The following is an 18,984-nucleotide window of genomic DNA, read 5'->3' on the forward strand; positions in this document are numbered from 1 at the left end:
TTAAAGTGGAAATGAGTAGTTAAGTGTAATAGTATTGTATTATAAATAAATATATATTAATCATAAACTCTTATCTTTATTCCTACTTAGATTGCAATAGGCTATAGAATTATCATGTCATTATAATTTAACTTGAGCAGGAAAGTTCTGTATGTGTTTGGTTGATGAATGACTGATCTAAGTAGGATTAGTTATAAGGGTAGGTTTTATTAATTTTTACTCATAAATATACATTGATGGAATGTAAATTGGATTTAACTCCAACGGGTTGAGAAGGCTAAAATAATATTTAAAATAATATAATAATATCAAATAACATTAAAATACAACAATATCGACAAATCGAATACGAAGTAATCTTCTGGAGCGTAGTTTATATGCGACAATACTTACTATACGATCGTGAAGCTAGTTCTGGCACAAACACTATTTGCTGATCTCACGTTCCGTGTGTCCGCGTGTCCGTGTGTAGCGCACCAGTTCGCGCTGCAGCAGGTGGCGCTGCCGTGCCTGCGCTACATGCAGGAGCTCATGGTGCCCGCCGCGCCCGCGCCGCCCGCGCCCGCGCCCGCGCCGCCCGCCGACGAGCAGGGGAAGGATGATAAGGTATTTTGCTTACTAATCATACTAAGCTCGCTCACTTGATGGTAGGGCTTTGTCCAAACTCGTCTGGATAGGTACCACCGAGTGGGTCACATATTCTACCGCCATATAGCGATACCTAGTGTTCTCGTGTTCCTGTTTGAAGGGTGACAAAATATGTAATACTTATATATTTATGAAAATCCTGATTAAAAATTGTTTTCAACGTGTACTATACAACAATAACTACATCTTTATAGCTATTCTATCTTCATATTTTAGATTAAAAAATAAATGGGAAACAAATCGAAAGCATTATTATTATTTAACAGGAATCTACCCAGCCAACAGCGCCTCCACCAATAGTCCTACAGGCAAATACTGGCAACTTAGTCGTAGATTTATCTGCATGGCTAGCCGGAAGAGTCCCGCACAACCAGTGGAGGAAACTGGTCGCTAAGAACGAAATACCACCCGCTGATACCACTCTACCGACGCGCGATCTACACCTCGCTCACAAGTATCTAGGCAAATGGAAGGAAAAGGTAATCTCAAAATAGTATAATATTTAAAAAAATATATAATTTTAAAGTGCAACCGATGTCACTGGCAGAATCTTTACTTCACATCCACTAAAAATTAAACACTTTAAATTTTTTTACATACAATTTTCTAAAGTTTGCAGTATTTGCTGTGAAGTTGTCAGCAATTGATTTTATATTCGTTTAAAGTATCGTCCAAAAGATGGCGTATAATGTTTCTTTCTAAGCCTCTATTTTACGTTCGATACTTCGCTCAATACATGATCTATTCACTCACGAAGGCGCTCCCCTCTACATTTAATTATTATCGACTGCATTAGTAAGTGAATGACGTTTACAAAGACAGCATAAAAATAACTTAACAAATAGATTATATTTGTTAAGTTTATTATATTAAAAATATATTAACGTTGAAAGTCGTGCCTTCGTGACTGTATAGACCTATAGATAAAGCTAGTAAAGACCTTAATTTGACAGATTTACGAGCCAAAAGTTTTACAAGAGTAGTTTTTTTTATTGTCTAGGCATACTGATTTGACCAATGATTACGAGTATCATCTATCACACCATGAATTACTTATTGGGCATTTACTATTTACAGATGCTGTTGTCGCACGGCATGCGTACAATATCGCTGGACGAGGGTGGCTGGCTGCGACCAGTCATGTTTGATCCCAGTTCACGTATCGCACGTGACACTGCTTGCCAGATGGTCAAGTCGCTCTGTGACTCTTACGACAGGACGAAGGCGGTATGAACCTTATTCATCTTTTAATTATGCTTATAAAATAATCTTTATATATAACTGTATTCGAGAATGAGTAATGCCCAAAACTAATAGTTGACACAGCGTCGTCATTGAAATTATTCGAATGTATGTTTTTATTAACCATACACTGGATGATAAGTTAATAATTTGTATTCAAATGTATGAAAGAGTTAGAACTGCTAAAATTAATTTAATGCACAGGTGCTTATATTATTGACGAGCTTCTTACCCGAAGTTGGATCAGCCGGTGAAGCGAGCGAACAATTTCTGCTTCTGTACCAAAGTAAGTATATCACTGATGTGGAGTGGATAAAAATTTAGACAAATGTAACACATTACTAATAATCGGAATTCGGTTAAAGGTCTAGCGTCCGAAGCTCCATGGAAACAGTTCCTGGCACTGCGCGGTGTACTGCAACAAATAGCCGATTTGATGACCAAAGAGATCGAACAGCTACATCGTCTCGAAGAAACAACGCTTACTTCTGATCTGGCTCAAGGTTGGTTACTATAAGTTTCATTGAATTTTAGTATTATTTATTATTATGTCAATATACCAAAGTCAACACCCGAGAAGGACTTTAAGGATAGAGGTCGGATGTAAATTCAAACAAATAAAACTTATGCATCGATAACCCAGGCTACGCCCTGAAGCGGCTGACGGAGCTGCTGGCCATGTTCCTGGAGGAGGCGGGCGCGCGGCGGGCCTACAAGACGCGGCTGGTGGGCGCCGTGCTGGGCGGGTACCTGTCGCTGCGCCGCCTCGTCGTGCAGCGCACGCGCCTCACCGACGACACGCAGGAGAAGCTGCTCGAGCTGCTGGAGGAGATGACCACTGGTAACTCGGAACGTCGAAACGTCGCGGCCGATCGATGCCGATCGATGCCGTCTTTGGATATAAATTGTCCGTGGACTATTTGTAAACTTTTGCATTGGATGTGTTCTAGGCACGGAAGCGGAAACGGCAGAGTTCATGACGGTCTGTATTGAGACGGTGCAGAAGTACCCGCTACACGATTATCGAACACCCGTCTTCATATTCGAGCGACTCTGTTCTATCATCTACCCCGAAGAGAACGACGTCGGAGAATTCTTCCTCACGTTAGAGAAGGATCCACAGCAGGAAGACTTCTTGCAGGTTAATACGTCATTAAGTTGTTACACCTACAACATAAATACCAAAAATATATAAAAATATCTTAAGTAAATTAAAACAATGCTCTGTAAATTAAATAGTCTATTCCATGGACAGGAACATTGATATATATTTTACATGCGATTTGTAAATACACGACTATTTGGTTTTATCATGTACTGTGTATTTATTATATAACATTAAACTAACGTCTATCTATACATGTCAACATATTTTTCGACTTAACAGGATTAATAAATCGTAAGAGAATAATAACCTAATAAATTTGCAACGAATTTTAAGTCTGGCATCCATGAATCTATTCTTTCTCTCACTCATAAAAACAATCTTTTACAATCTAGGGTCGCATGTTAGGCAATCCGTACTCGTCTCTCGAACCAGGCATGGGCCCACTTATGCGGGATGTGAAGAACAAGATCTGTACGGATTGTGAGCTGGTTGCGTTGCTGGAGGACGACAATGGTATGGAGCTGCTCGTGTGTAACAAGATCATGTCGCTTGATTTGCCAGTTAAGGAAGTATATAAAAAGGTAAATCCGTTGATTACTAAACTATTACTGTTAAGTGAAAAACGTGCATGACTTGAGTGCCGTTCTAAGGTGCCACCTCATCAGTAGAGTTGTCATCATCCTCTTATTCTATCTCATTTACATCTTTTAAATACTGGTGTAGTAAGTAACATATTATGATTTAACTTTAGATGTGTAAATAAATTTAAAAGTTAATAAATTACTTATGAAATACAAATCGTTAAATTGTGTTTAAATGTCTAACTTTTATAAAAATTAAATAAACAATAATTTTCGTCACAGGTGTGGTGCACGTCGGGAGAGGGCGTTGACGCGATGCGTGTAGTTTACCGTATGCGCGGTCTGCTCGGAGATGCGACCGAAGAGTTCGTGGAGACCCTCAGCCAAACCAACGCGGAAACAGTAGACGATGAACAGGTGTATCGCATGGCGAACGTACTCGCCGACTGTGGTAAGTGATGACCGATGTATGTCTATTCTATTGATCAATTCTCATATGTTTATGTCTTAAATTGGCATAAAAGTAGTTGACTTATTTAAAAATCAAACTATTTTTAGTTCTTAGTAACAAAAAAATATAATATTAATGATAATGGTCAATATGTGCAGGGGGCCTTGAAGTGATGCTGCAGCGGCTGGCGGCCATCGGGCGCGTGGGCTGCGCGCGCTCGCTGGTGGGCACGCTGCTGCGGCTGCTGGCGCTGTGCGCGCGCGTGCGGCGCTGCGTGCGCGTGCTGACGCGGCCCGAGGCGCGCGCGCTGCCCGTGCTGCTGCACGCGCTCAGCCTCGCCGCCGCCGACGAGCGGGAGATGCAGAGGGCGCCTCTAGTCTACCAGTTGCTCGAGGTCATTTCTATTACTACTTTACAACTTGTCTACATTTTAAACGATAGATAATATTGCTCGTTGTGCCATCATGTTAAGCTAAACGATAAATTATTTAGCAATATTTTATGCTGTTACAGATAATGGAACGCATTCTTTCCGTCGCAGCTAGCGAAAGTCTCGAATCGTTTTTGCAATTCTCACTCACTTTCGGTGGGCCGGAGCACGTGCAAGCTCTACTCAATTGCACTGAATGTCCAGGTGGGATATCACAATATTACCGCCAATAGATATACGCTTAAAAAAAAAATGATAATTGTAAACAATTTTTTTAACAGGGATTCGAAACAATTCCGTTGCACTCGGACATCTCACTCGTGTACTCGCCGCCCTCGTTTACGGCAACGATCTCAAGATGGCAATGTTAGTGGATCACTTCAAACCTGTACTGGACTTTAACCGACTTGATTCTGAGCAATGGAGCGATGAGGAGTTCCGTATGGAGCTGTTCTGTGTTCTATGCGCTAATATAGAACGTAATTCCATCGGTGGCACACTCAAAGATTATTTGATTTCGCTGGGCATAGTTCGTGATGCTTTGGAGTATATTGTGGTTAGTACAATTTTCGCTTTTAATGTCTGTACTTGTTATATGCGTTGGGGTTTCGTTTGTATGATTACGTCACATACGCAAACATTATAATAATGCAATACAAATCTGACAAATTCAAGATAATATGTTTCTATATTTATGAATAGTAGTGTGTTTCCTCTGTCATATCATGACCAGCATCTCAAACTGGACACGATTTGTTCTGTTTGATATGTAAAAGCTTTATGACGCGTTTAAGAAACGATCATTTATTCTAAAAAAAATTATACGAATAACTTTGATTTATTTGATACTATCAATGTTGATTAATATTACTGTGCAACCTGTGATTGCTTACATTATACATTCAATGCTTTTATTTAGAAACATGCGCCGTGTGTAAAACCGACTCTCGTGTGCACGGACTCGGACGAGTTAAAAGAGTTCATCAGTCGGCCAGCACTGAAATACATCCTGCGCTTCCTCACCGGGCTCGCCGCAGACCATGAACCTACCCAGGTAGCGTCGACTTATTATATCGTAGTTTCAAAAGTGAACAAATCAATTGAATAAGCTTTTTACGACGTAAGGCAATTAAAACAATTTTACATACTTCTGGAGATTACAATCAAAATAACATTACTATTTGTTAATAGATGCTAGTATGCGAGAAAGTTATTCCGATCGTACATCGCCTTGAGCAAGTATCGTCCGGAGAACACGTAGGTTCGCTCGCAGAGAACTTACTGGAAGCGCTACGTTCTCAGCCGCAATGCGCCGCTAAAGTCCAACAAGTTCGAGACTTCACTAGACAGGTGAGTTATATAAATTTGAATCGAGCTTGGTGATCTAAATTGTCATATAAACGGTAACCATTCGATCGTGCCGGTATACGATATCGTTTTTGCTACTATGCTAAATCTTATGCCTTAATGTCCTCGTCGATCAGGAGAAGAAGCGTCTAGCGATGGCGGTGCGCGAGCGGCAGCTGGGCGCGCTGGGCATGCGCAGTAACGAGCGCGGCCAGGTCACGGCGCAGTGCAGCCTCACGCAGCAGGTGGCCGACCTGGCCGAGGAGGCGGGCGCCGTGTGCTGCATCTGCCGCGAGGGGTACAAGTACCAGCCCACCAAGGTTCGTTAGTCCTCCACCTCTATTGCGTTCTATACAAACTCATTTTCTATTGAAGCATTAGCATTCAAACATAAAAATATACACATATGGATATTTCATATGTTTTTAGTCATATAGGGATATAATTTTCATTTATTATAATTTAACAAAAGTAAAGACAACGTAACTTTCCATGAAGTATTGTTTAAAGGTATTTACAACCTAAGCTAAATTGGCTCTAAGATATCTTATGCGAGGTGGATTTTTTTTAACTGATCTTTGGTCGTGATAAAATGTATCGTACCGGTGAGAACTTTCCGTAAATCTTATATAATAGATTTTAATTTGAGATATTATTAATCAAATGTAATTCATCATACACACCTGCAGGTGCTCGGTATCTACACGTTCACGAAGCGCTGCCCGGTGGAGGAGTACGAGGCGCGTGCGCGGAAGACGCTCGGCTACACGACGGTCTCGCACTACAACATCGTGCACGTCGAGTGTCACATGGCTGCCGTCAGGCTTGCACGTGCTAGGTAGTAAACAAGTGGAATGGGCCTTGAAATATGCTTAATTTCTTTAATTGATTAAATTTGTAAAGGAAATCAGAATATTCCTGACCAGCTGATTAGTAAACTTATTAAATAATCTAATATTATTTGTAATATTTCCTTAGGGATGAGTGGGAGAGCGCGGCATTGCAAAACGCATCGACGAGATGCAACGGTCTCCTACCTCTGTGGGGGCCGTACGTACCCGAGTCGGCGTTTGCCTCTTGTCTTGCTAGACATACCACATATTTACAGGTATTTGTTCAATATAGATTTCTAATGATTGTCGATTAAGTATAATTGATATTAATTTCTATCCATATACGACCTCTTCCCTCCTCTACTCCTTCCGTAATTTATATACCCGTGTCCTCATCCACTTTTCAGGGTTAACCTCTATGTAAACTTTTTGAGCGGTTCACTGTGTTATATGTTTAATTGCTCTCATTAGTCCTTAGGTTGTCGGTCGCGTTTTAGGGGTCGGTCCTCAGGTGTCAGTCATAAAAAAAAGTTGCTTTATACCGGATTTCATCAAATGCGGTCAAATGGTTTGGCCGTGAAAGAGGAACAGACATAGTTACTTTCGAATTTATAACATTTGTATAGATAATAAATATGTTATACGCCTACGTAAGATAATTTATTTTAAATTATTTCATAGGAGTGCACCGGACATCGCGACATTGGACACACTTGCACAGTGCACGACTTAAAGTTGCTCCTCCTGCGTTTCGCCCGCGGCCTCAGCTTCCACAACGACACCGGAGGCGGCGGCCCGCTCTCGAACATGCAGCTGGTGCCGGCGCTCATGCACATGGCACTTTACGTTATCAACACGTGAGTTGTTACCATCCATATTATCTCGTCGCTAAAGAAGGACCAAGGATATATTAGGGATCCATTCTAGGTACATCATGTACCAAATTGCACCTTGTTTTGTCTTATCATTTGTGCTATCTCTAACATAAATTATACGCAGGACCCGCGTGGCCGCTCGTGAGGTGTCTGCGTTGGAGGCGAGCCTGGCGTGGCCGCCGGCGCGCGTGCTGGAATCGGCACAGGACGCAGATGGCCCGCTGTACTTCCTCACACTCATGCTGCTACTGTATCCGCATGCCAAGTATGTCTCATTTAAAAGTCATTATCGATGATACCATATTGAATCTACGTACTTTTATTTAAAGCATCATTGTCTACGACTATATATATAATATATATCTGGGCTACGAGGTAAATAATATTGTTTGTCAAAAATATTACCTTTATGACTGACAATGTAGAGTTATGAAGTTGAGCTTGTCTCGATTTAACACGAAACTTAATTTTACATACGTGTGAAGTATCACTATTAAATCGAATACAAAGTAAAGTATATCAGAGCCTGTTCTAAGTGAGCCCCGACTCCCGTGTCACTCAGATGGCGCGCGATGCGCCTGGACATGATCAAGCGCATGCTGCTGCTGGGCCACGTGCGCGACGTGACGCGCGGCGGGCCGGCCGTGCGCGCGCTGACGCCCGAGCAGCGCGCGCCCTGCACGTGGCCCGAGTACAAGCCCTACGTCGTGTTCGTCGCGCTCGTAGACCAGCTCTACAACGTCATGTTCAAGGTCAGTGGACTAACAAACAGCATCAGTGACAACTTGTTTACTCTTATATTCCTTATCTTTTTCTTGCTCTCCTCCCTCCACTACAGGAGGCGGTCTAATAGTTTGCTAATATTTTAAAAACATAAATAAATGTATTTCAAATAACGCTAATATCAGTCACGTACTAAATAATTTTACTAGTCATAGTACACTAGTACACTAGTTTTAACAGTCAACTTTGACGATAACATTTACCATATTTACGTAAAGTTTTAACTTACTCATATTTAAAACCTAAAGACCAGTAAGAGTAATTGTAAAGTGATAATATTAGTATAACATTTTTAGCTCTTAATAGGACCTTAGTTTACTTATTCAATTTATAAATGTAGCTTAAATATTTTTGATAACGGAATCGACACATTTAACTTTCATATGTTTTTCAATTTTTTTAATATTACTAAATTATTAACCGAATTATATAACCGTAGAACGTGAACGCGACGACAGTGGAGCAGTGGCCGATAAAGCTGGCCGAGTACATCCGGCACAACGACGAGGCGAACGCCAAGGCGGCGGAGCGCGTGGTGACGACGCTGACGGACGAGCTGCTGCCGTGCGACTCGTTCGCGGAGTTCTGCGACGCGGCCGGCCTGCTGGAGGACATCCCCGACCCAGACGCCTTCCTGCGGGCGCTGCTGGACGAGCAACCTTGAGGAAGGCCTTTCGCGCCCTACTGCCTCAGCTACAACGGGTGCATGGCCTGTTGAACATAGACGGCGCCGAATTTAACACGTGAAACACGTAGACAATCGTTGGACTTTTGACTTATAACAGTATCCGCATATTAAATTTTAGTAATCACTTTTCGTATATTAACCCATATATTCCTGTTTATCACGATTCTGGCGCTTGAAATGTATTTGCTTGTTTGGCTTCAATAAATAAATAGTTTTTCGCTTCTATAATGTTGTTTTATTCATATTTAACACAGCGTCATTATATAAAAGGAAAGAAATATAACTAATTACAAGTTGGGTGGAAAAAGGTATTGACGAGTGTTTTACTCTCGTTTCTCACGAAAGACGTAAAGCAGTTGGGCCTGCGCCGGAGACCTCTCCAATCGTGACGGATTCGTTTAGTTTTTTTATTTAGTTTGATGGCTGTGTTATGATGCACGGAATTATGTATTGTCCAAAATTAACTACATTTTTTTATGATAGGTGGCAAACGAACAGGAGGCTCACCTGATAGAAAGTGACTACCACCGCCCATGGCACAAAAACCGTGTGTGTTGCCGGCCTTTAAAAAATAGAGAAAATAATATAAGAAATATGTAGGCTCTTGAAGGTTCCCAAATCGTATCGGTTCGGAAAAACCGCCGGCGAAGAAACATAATGTTCGTAAATATTATTAGTGATACGTATATATTGTGTAAAAAATATATAGGTAATATGTAAGTTAATTTGTACTAGCTTGAGTTATATTAAAACGTTAATTTACACGTGACCATTGAAAATCAGAAATGCTCACTAATATTATAAATGTGAAAGTGAGTTTGTTTATTTGCTTACGCTTTAATTTCTTACCTACTCACCCGACCTTCATAAAATATTACACACAAGTTTTATGCGCGATTTCGATGCTCACACAGGCGGACGAAGCTGCTGGCAGAAATTAGTACATAATGTTCTATATTTTTATTTTATTTTTAAGTAACTTTTAATTAAACTAAATGACTTCATAATGCTTACGATATATCTTTTGTTGTTTTTGTACATGTTCAAATACGATATATTGTAGCTAGAGACACCCTTCGGGATGTTTTAAGAAAGTAGGAATACTTCTTTAAATAAATATACTATACCCGCATTGGAGCAGTGTGGTGGAATATGCTCCAAACCTTCTCCTCAAAGGGAGAGGAGGCCTTAGCCCAGCAGTACAGGCAGTTAATGTAATGTAATGTAAATATACTATGACGCAACTGTATACGTCATACTATATTTACGATAGTGCTATTTTTATTCAGAACACATTGATAGAATCAATGATAATCACTGTAAAGAGCTTATCCTTACTTCTTTTGTTAATACATATGTATATGAACACGAGAAGAAAGGATAAGCTTATAACGCCAAGTTTCCGACTCCGCAAAGTCAATAACAACTTCTTGGGGCAAGGTAATAGCTTCGATACTAAAATTTTGCAGACATTTTTAACTTTGCCGATTCATAAATTCGAACCGCTTCTTAAAAAATATTAATAAATTAGGCATATAATTTAACACCAGATCGTATTGTTGATAAAAAAGCTTGCAGCTAATGCTTGTTGACTTTCAGGCAGGATTAACTTTGTATTTCAAATGTTGGATAAGTCATAAGAGTAACTACTGAGTTTCTTGGTGGTTCCTTTCGGTAGAATCTAAATTCCGAATTGGTGTTAGCCTTTCGTTTAATACAATTTTATAAAATAACGATTCAAAGGTGCTTGTAATAGCCTACTCGAATAAATTGGCTTTTGATTTTGACAACAATATTAACTAATATATTAATTGTTAACTAACTAGTTAATAAAAGTGTGAGTATTAAAAAACCTTTTAAAAGATTGTTTGTCTTAATTCTATCATAGAATTACTTCTCAAATACAAGTGTCACTTCACGGCTCTGTATTTGGAAGACATCTTAACCTTGAATTACTCTTTTAATATGTAAGAAGAACATTACAATCGACATCCCACTATGCTTGGCGAAGACAATACTCGCCGAGGAAACTGACCTTGACATGAGAACGACACATTTTTAATAGGATCGGTATTGCGCAGGCGCGAGTGATATGTCACGGGTGATTAGAGCGCGGGACTCACGACTCTTGCACAATATATCCAGTGAAGATTGTGAGACGTCGTGATGAGAGATAATACCCGATAGCTATTCTTATATTAAATAAAATGAATTAGGTCTAGGTAATTGTGTTTGATACTAGTTCTTGATAATGAAGTTATATTCTGACATTAAGGCATTTTGATTTATTAGCGCTTGACTTTTATTAAACACTAACTGCCCGTCCCGGCGCTGCACGAGTTGAATAAGGGTCTACATAAAAAGTTTACATGAAGGGAAAAATACAGACTACAAAAATCTTTTAAGCTTTGGGTCAGTGACTTCGCCGACATACATATTTATAATCAAAAGTTTCATTACATTCGGATTAATAGCTTAAGATAACATAGCGGTCAAACAACCACATCCATTTTTTATTTATATAAGTAAACGAAATTTAATACAACATAACGTATGTGCAGAATTAATAATTTATATATTTCAACATCATGCGTATCAACACGAGTATGCTAAAAAAAATAAAACATGCAGCGACCTTGCATGCATACAACCTACTCGCTAAACTCGCCCACGTCTGATATTGTTTTAGAAAAATTTTTGCATTACAATGTATTTATTATTGAAATTTATTATACAATTAATCCATATTATTACATTCATAAGTTTAAATAAACATCTCAACCCAGCTAGCACTGCCCTATTGCCAATTTCAGATTTAAATACTTTTTTTTCAAAATACATTTATTTGAAAAATAATCAACATATTTATTTTCTAAGTCAGAAACCCTAAATATTTCTAGAATTATAAGTAACCAAGATACTCTCTACTTTCCTTGTTAAGTTGCCTATTTTATTGTGTCCGTATTAGTCTAACCCGTAGTAGGAATTTTAAAATATATATTCGTATGTTCTTTGATTTTAACTAATAACAATTAATATTGTGAATACTATTATTATTCATAAACTTATCTTGTGTAGGTTTCCAAACTTAAAGTTTCATATCTATTTCACAAGAAAGCGCTCAGTCGTATATTTAAATATGGTTTATTGGAAAATTTCGCAGTTTCTCATAAAACTATGTAAAAAAATTACTAGCATAATCAATAATAGGTTCCATCAGAAATGTTGCAATAAAATATCATAGCGAGCAGATAAACGGACATATTTAATGATTTCAGAATACATTCTTGATAATAATAATTGTTTATACCCATACGTTCCTAGGATATCAGATTAAATTAAATGCCGAGAACATTACATGAGTGAACTTTGAGAAATAGTTTAATACAATAGTAGGCAGTTGCGTACAGACTACGGAGTACGGACTGTAGTCTACATTGACACAAAATAATAGAGACAGTTCATTGAACCTAATGCAATCAAACACGATTACACTTGTAAATGAGACTAGCATTAATTATGGACTTAAATATTTAGGTTAATATTATGTGGGTTGAATGTTATACCGTACATTGCATTATTCGTTGGAATATGTAGCTATGACTTTTTATTTTAAACTTAAATCTAAATATTTTTTATTCAACTAGGCTCAAAAAAGCATTTTTGAATCGTCATGTTGTCAGTGTTAAATGTACCACCGGTTCGGAAAGTAGATTCTTCCAAATAGAACCGACAAGAAATTCAGTAGTTACTCAGTAGTTAATTTTTCTTAAGATTTAGAGATGGTAAAATATAAATTTGTTTATGTAACATTTGCATTGAGGGCAATGAATATCAACAAATCAACTTTAAAACTATCTACTGTACAAATCATCTTATAATGGTGGGAAGTATGATAGGGGTTAATCGCAAATTCGATTATCTGGCGTAAAAATGATCCAGTCACGTCCTCAGTGCTGGCAGGGTTGTCAATAGATTAGATTTTCTTCTCACAATATTTCTCATTACTACAAGCTTTATAGTACAAGTCTTATAAATAGTGACGATATTTTCAACGTCGTTTTTCTTCAGCATTCCAAACTGCATCGCTCTCTGCCCTTGATATTGTCCCTGACTGATAATGGGGTAAGTGTGTCAACGCATGTTGCGTTACACGATTGAACCCAGGTCGTTCCTGTTCCCAGGTAAACAGTATTAGTTCATCAGACATTTTCCCATCATCACGACTTATGCCTCTAGCCATTTTTTACTCAAAGGATCTTATCATAGATCGGATAATGGTAATTTAAAACGGCTAGCTTATCGTGACAAAGTTTCTGACGGGGCAAAATTCCCTAGGCAAATTGTTTGAATTCGAATAAATGATTGTTATTTTTTTTATATAGTAATTTGCCATTTAATTTTTGCAACGTCAACTTAAAAAGCATGAACCGATATATTTTTTTTATTTCAAATACATTGACATAATATCTATAGCATCCTATACTTGAAAATTTCAAGTTGAAATAGCATTTTAAAAAAGTATACAATATTAAAAAATAAATACGTAATTCTGAAACTATAAACTATCATAATCGGAATGTTCCTTATCAATTAGATTAGAGTACAAACGAAACATCCTCGACAACGAAAACTTATCTCTTCATAAGTATGATATATGATCGCCTCCTTAGTCTAATGGCTAGCTTATAAGCTTCTAGAACCCGATGTCTGACGTTCAAACATCTAGCCAATAAAAAATTATTGAGTTTTCATGTTGACACGTTCGAAAGTTGTAACTTGTAAAGTCTTGCTGAGTCCATCTGATTATGAGAAGGAGTAGAGTACACCTGTATTTACACTTGCGAACTAGGTATATATTTTCTGCGCAGTCTCAATAAAAGCCAACATTATTCAAATCGGCCTGACACTTAACCATGAACATAGAAATAATCCATTGAAATGTTACATTTGACTTAGCGTTTCTCAGAGGACGAAATTTTATTTTAGGGATGTGTCATATTGTAAGGGGGTGTCAGTAGAAGCTTAACCCCAAGTTTGTGGGGTTGCAACCCGTGTCCCGCGGCCGCCATCTTAGAAAAAGGGGTGTAAACGCCATTTCACTATATCTCTGTAACTACTGATCTTACAGAACATTTGTAAAAACAATATTGATAGCAAATTGCTTTGTCTACAATTATATTTATATTACTTTTCATCGTTAAATCAAAAATAGATAAGTTATAAGCAAAAAAGTGCTCAATAATTTTCTCTTTTGCTTTATATCTTTTTTTTTCAAGGTAGGTTTTCCTTCAAGGTAGTGATCTTAAAAATGTAACATTTCAATGGACTAAAAGAATAAAATGTAGACTAAACATTGTTACCCTTTTTCTAATTTGTATCATCATGTTAAGTAATCTCAATTCTATCGTAATAAATAATATAAATTACACAATACAAAGGATTTAGGAAAGAAAATGAAAATACATTTTAGGAATAGTATATATTTCGCAAATAACATTTAGTGAGTGATGTCTGACATACGACATATTGTCCTCACGTTGCAAACCACAGACGTTCGAATACAAACACATTGTATTATCCTTAACTTAAATATTCACATAAATAAACTTAATACTTTTGTAATCCCTATCTTAAATAAATCTAAATAATATAATTTATCTTATATACGACCGTTGGAGTCTTTGTATGGTATTTGTATTAATGGAGAATAAAAGGAGCTAAATATAATTAGGAATATGTATTAAATTGTTTAAGCAAAATCGTTAAACAATATTTCCTTTGTACTTGCACCAAAATATTCACCATTAAAAAATAATTATAAATTTCGACATTTCGTTTCAAAATTGACTTTGGAATTATTAATAATATAGAAAACAAAGAAAATATAAGCTCATCAATAAAACATAACTTGATACTATGATTATATATAACAGTGTATTCAAAAAGTTTCTATTAATGAGCTTATAAAGTAGAAACCTCTCGCATAAATTCGCCAAATAATATCAAAAGTTTATATAAATAAATTGATATTGTGTGTTTTTATAATGATTGTAGCATAATCAGATCTTTCTAGTTATTGATAATTTATTTGAATACAATAAATTATATGAAAAATTTCGCTACAATAGTGCATTTGTTACGCGAGAGATAGCTAAGGCACATGGTGTTGATGCGCGGGCGCATGTAACTTATAAATCGTATGAACCGCTGTCACCTGTCTTGCCGATACGTAGCACGTACTTGTAAAGGAAGCCTGCGATTACACCTCCGACAATCGGACCCACCCAATATACCTAAAACAAAAAAAAAGGTTATAAATATACATAAAACTAAATGTCCGTATGTTCACTTGGTGGTAGGGCTTTGTGCAAGCCCGTCTGGGTAGGTACCACCCCCTCATCAGATATTCTACCGCCAAACAGCAGTACTCAGTATTGTTGTGTTCCGGATTGAAGGATGAGTGAGCCAATGTAACTACAGGCACAAGGAACATAACATCTTAGTTCCCGAGGTTGGTGGCGCATTGGTGATGTAAGGAATGGTTAATATTTTTTACAGCGCCATTGTCTATGGGCGGTAGTGACCACTTACCATCAGGTGACGTATTTGCTCGTCCGCCTACCGATATCATAAAAAATATATATATTGAAATCCATTAAATGTCTGACTGACTAAAATATATTAATATTTAGCGATATATAGGAAACGAAATTCGTTAACAGAAACAGAGATAAGTTAATGTTACAGAGTGATCTCTTTATCATTTACTTACGTCAAAAAGTATTAAGAAGAAAACCTATTCTAATGAATAAATAAAAAAACTTAAGTGTGTGTCATCGATTTTATAGAGCAACGTTAAATATTTAATTTCCGTGGACAATTATTCGTAACATACATGGACGCTAACAAATTTGACCTTAACAAATTATTTGCTAACAAACTAATCTTAATGGGATAAACTAACACACATCTTTCAATATATTTGTTAACATCTAACGCTTTATATAATATTTATTTTGTGGAAAACTCCTGACCTTGCACTAATTTACACTGTCATGGCGGTATTTAAATTTTACACTGCCATATGATTACAGGAGAGCAGGTCTTTGTCCAACAATGGTATACTGTTTTATATTTTTTATGGGTAATTATTTTCTTGAAATATCATGGTGACTAATGAAATTGAATATATTTATCTATTTAATTATTATTATTAATATATATGTATAATCAAAACCGCAAATATTTTTAATTGCAATGTATATTTTAAATTGTCTAATTTTTAAAGTCTTATATTATATTAATAATATTCATGTGTATGGAATATTTATTCACAAATACTACACTAGTTATTAGGTATTTATTTTCTGAATATTTGATTAGCAGTTTCAAGTACTTATTAATCCGTGATATAAATATAAGTGGTTCTAAAAGCATCTTTTAATCGTAGACTATAAATAAAAGTTAAGAAGACATGATTCGATATGCGCCCCATTAAAGTTATTGACAAATTATTTTATAAAATATTTCGTTTCTACAATTTTATGAACGCATTATACCAAATATATAGTATTAATTCTATTAAATATCATTACAAATGTTTCGATTTTATAGCACAAGGTGTGAGATTATGGCCACCATACACCTGGTAGTTAGTTAATAATTAAATCGAAGCTAATTATTTATTAGAACCCGGAATATTCTACCGGAGAAAGGTAAGGAGATTACACATTATATAAGATGTTTTATGATGTCACGTGTGTTAAATCGGAAACACGGTTTGTACATAGATATCTACATAATGTGGTCGTTTGTTTCACGTGATGCAGTGAAAGTGATGGTCAGTAACAGGATTAGCTAGACGTCTCGCGATGCAACTGGGCTTTCATATCATACCAACTTTAATATCAGATATGACGTGTGTAAACATTGACGCGTGTGATGCAGGCGATGCGCATATGTTTTTAACGATTTTATTCAAAATGAATATCGCCACGTCAAATTAAATTAGAGCTCCAAAAATATGGAACGCGAAACTAAATCAAATTCTCCCTTCAATATATTTAAAATAAGAACCCGTCGTAATAATCCCTAATTACACGTATACTAAATGGATCCATCATAAAAAAGATAAAATTTCACGATAAAACCTTTTTATGTCTTAAATTGGGTAAAAAACTTGTTTTAAACTAAGCAACTGATAACTGTGTCGGGAATACAGATTAATTTATTAAGATCAACGGTTAACTGCGCTTTCTTTACTACTTACATAAATATAAACGGAAACGAGTGAAAGGCTTAACAAGCGCAGTAATCGCAGTTCTATAAGCTTATACGTTTCCTTTTAAAACTAACTTCTTCGTAAGTGTCTTCACTTTACGTTACGTTTTACGTTACTTTCATTATTTTACGTTACGTTTTACGTTATTATCGTTAATCTATGTCATTGTTTTTTTTTTCATTTAATTGAATGAAAGCCTATAAATGTTCTGTCAGTCTCGTCATAGTTTAGTCGTTGTTAAGTATTCTAAAAGCCTTCAATAATTGCATTATTAATAATGGCAATGATTGGCAGGCTAACAGACTATCGAGGCTGACACTTACAGACACAATAAGTATTCATTCGGACAGCTGAAGCCAATGATTAGTTTAATAATAACACAAATTGTTTACAACAACATCATACTTTCAGTGTTATCGTAATCAGTTATTCAAATTGAAAACTATTGTGTTTGTGAGTGTATTCTAAAAATAGCCTGCGGCTAATTTGCATTCAGCCCAATACAGTTTATTCGGACGTCAATCATATTCAAATGTATGTATCAATGACATATATACATAGATAGATATCAGAAGATATTTTTGTATCAAAATACAATATCTTTGTGTAAAAACATTGACATACCCAGTGAGAAGTCCAGTTGCCCATGACGAGGGCGGGGCCGAATGAACGCGCTGGGTTCATGCTAGAGCCGGAGAAAGGTATCTGTTGAATAAAACACATATTAGTATAAACTATGAACCCTTACTTGGTAGTAGGGCTTTGAGGAAGTTGGACTCTGTAAGTACCACCCACTCAATTATATATTTTACCGCCAAGCAGCAATAGTGTCCGTTTTGAAGATTGAGCGAGTCAGTGTAACTACAGGCACAAGGGACTGTAACATAACATCTCAATTAGCAAGATTGATGACGTATTGTTTATGTAAGAAACGGTTACAATTTCATACGGCACCGGTGCGGTGACCATTTACCATCATGTCGACCATTTGGTTGTCCGCTTATATGTGTAAAAAGGTATATAAATCTAGGCATAAGCAGAACACTAACTAAAACAAGTTATCTGTATCTGAGCTGTGATGTAATCAGATCTTTTACAATTTAAAGATTAATTACATTTAACTATAAATTAACCCGCAACTTCGCTTAATAAGATAATGTACTATGAACTCACGCAAGCAGCGTGGCAGGCCGTGATGCTGAGTCCAATAGCTAGAGGCGCAGATCCTTTGAGGTCGTTGCGGCGCGCATCGCACACGCCGTGAACCACAAGCACCAGTACGAAGGTAATCAGTGCTTCTATAAGTAGAGCCTGGACACAAAAAAATAAGTAAGGCATAAGATGGTCTAAACAGAAATATATACAATATAGAAAATATATTTGGTATAATAGTTTTGTATTTTTTTAACATTTTCATGTTTCGAAACGTCAGTTATTACTTTAGTTTGACCTTAATTTAAAATAAGCTTATATATCTTCATAAAATCCACGGTCATAAAGATTTTGTTTTTCCTACAGAAAATATCAAATACAAGTTTAATTTTATACATAATTTATATTACCTGGGCGTCAGTGACATTCGCTCCGGGTAGAGTCATTCCGAAAGACAGAACTCTATCTTCTGGAATAGCCAGCTGTGACAAAGAAAATAAAACATACTATAGTAATTGATTTATATTTTATTAATTTTTATTTAGTTCGTCGTTATATCATT

General features: G+C 36.7%; 2 protein-coding genes across 5 annotated transcripts in view; one reads left to right on the forward strand and one right to left on the reverse strand.

The window, feature by feature from the left end:
• The window catches only part of LOC113392255 (protein purity of essence), a 37,419-nt gene extending 28,205 nt beyond the window's left edge, over positions 1-9,214 (forward strand). For both annotated transcript variants that reach the window (XM_064220820.1, XM_064220821.1), the window contains 21 exons: positions 473-606; positions 915-1,127; positions 1,726-1,875; positions 2,095-2,176; positions 2,256-2,393; positions 2,534-2,731; positions 2,841-3,031; positions 3,391-3,579; positions 3,862-4,030; positions 4,189-4,424; positions 4,544-4,664; positions 4,742-5,016; positions 5,380-5,514; positions 5,652-5,810; positions 5,945-6,127; positions 6,497-6,645; positions 6,786-6,915; positions 7,322-7,497; positions 7,640-7,780; positions 8,078-8,267; positions 8,738-9,214. In XM_064220820.1, coding sequence (XP_064076890.1) covers positions 473-606; positions 915-1,127; positions 1,726-1,875; positions 2,095-2,176; positions 2,256-2,393; positions 2,534-2,731; positions 2,841-3,031; positions 3,391-3,579; positions 3,862-4,030; positions 4,189-4,424; positions 4,544-4,664; positions 4,742-5,016; positions 5,380-5,514; positions 5,652-5,810; positions 5,945-6,127; positions 6,497-6,645; positions 6,786-6,915; positions 7,322-7,497; positions 7,640-7,780; positions 8,078-8,267; positions 8,738-8,962 — 3,584 coding nt within the window. In that variant the 3' untranslated portion in view covers positions 8,963-9,214. The remainder of the gene's footprint in view (positions 1-472; positions 607-914; positions 1,128-1,725; positions 1,876-2,094; positions 2,177-2,255; positions 2,394-2,533; positions 2,732-2,840; positions 3,032-3,390; positions 3,580-3,861; positions 4,031-4,188; positions 4,425-4,543; positions 4,665-4,741; positions 5,017-5,379; positions 5,515-5,651; positions 5,811-5,944; positions 6,128-6,496; positions 6,646-6,785; positions 6,916-7,321; positions 7,498-7,639; positions 7,781-8,077; positions 8,268-8,737) is intronic.
• A 5,239-nt stretch (positions 9,215-14,453) lies between these two features.
• Positions 14,454-18,984, reverse strand: part of LOC113392258 (aquaporin AQPAe.a-like) — a 69,741-nt gene continuing 65,210 nt past the window's right edge. For all 3 annotated transcript variants that reach the window (XM_026628587.2, XM_026628590.2, XM_026628589.2), the window contains 4 exons: positions 18,833-18,904; positions 18,444-18,581; positions 17,895-17,975; positions 14,454-15,282 (listed from right to left, as the gene is read on the reverse strand). In XM_026628587.2, the coding sequence (XP_026484372.2) occupies positions 15,178-15,282; positions 17,895-17,975; positions 18,444-18,581; positions 18,833-18,904 (396 nt within the window). In that variant the 3' untranslated portion in view covers positions 14,454-15,177. The remainder of the gene's footprint in view (positions 15,283-17,894; positions 17,976-18,443; positions 18,582-18,832; positions 18,905-18,984) is intronic.

Source organism: Vanessa tameamea, chromosome 5 (assembly GCF_037043105.1).
Source record: "Vanessa tameamea isolate UH-Manoa-2023 chromosome 5, ilVanTame1 primary haplotype, whole genome shotgun sequence".
NCBI lineage: Eukaryota > Metazoa > Arthropoda > Insecta > Lepidoptera > Nymphalidae > Vanessa > Vanessa tameamea.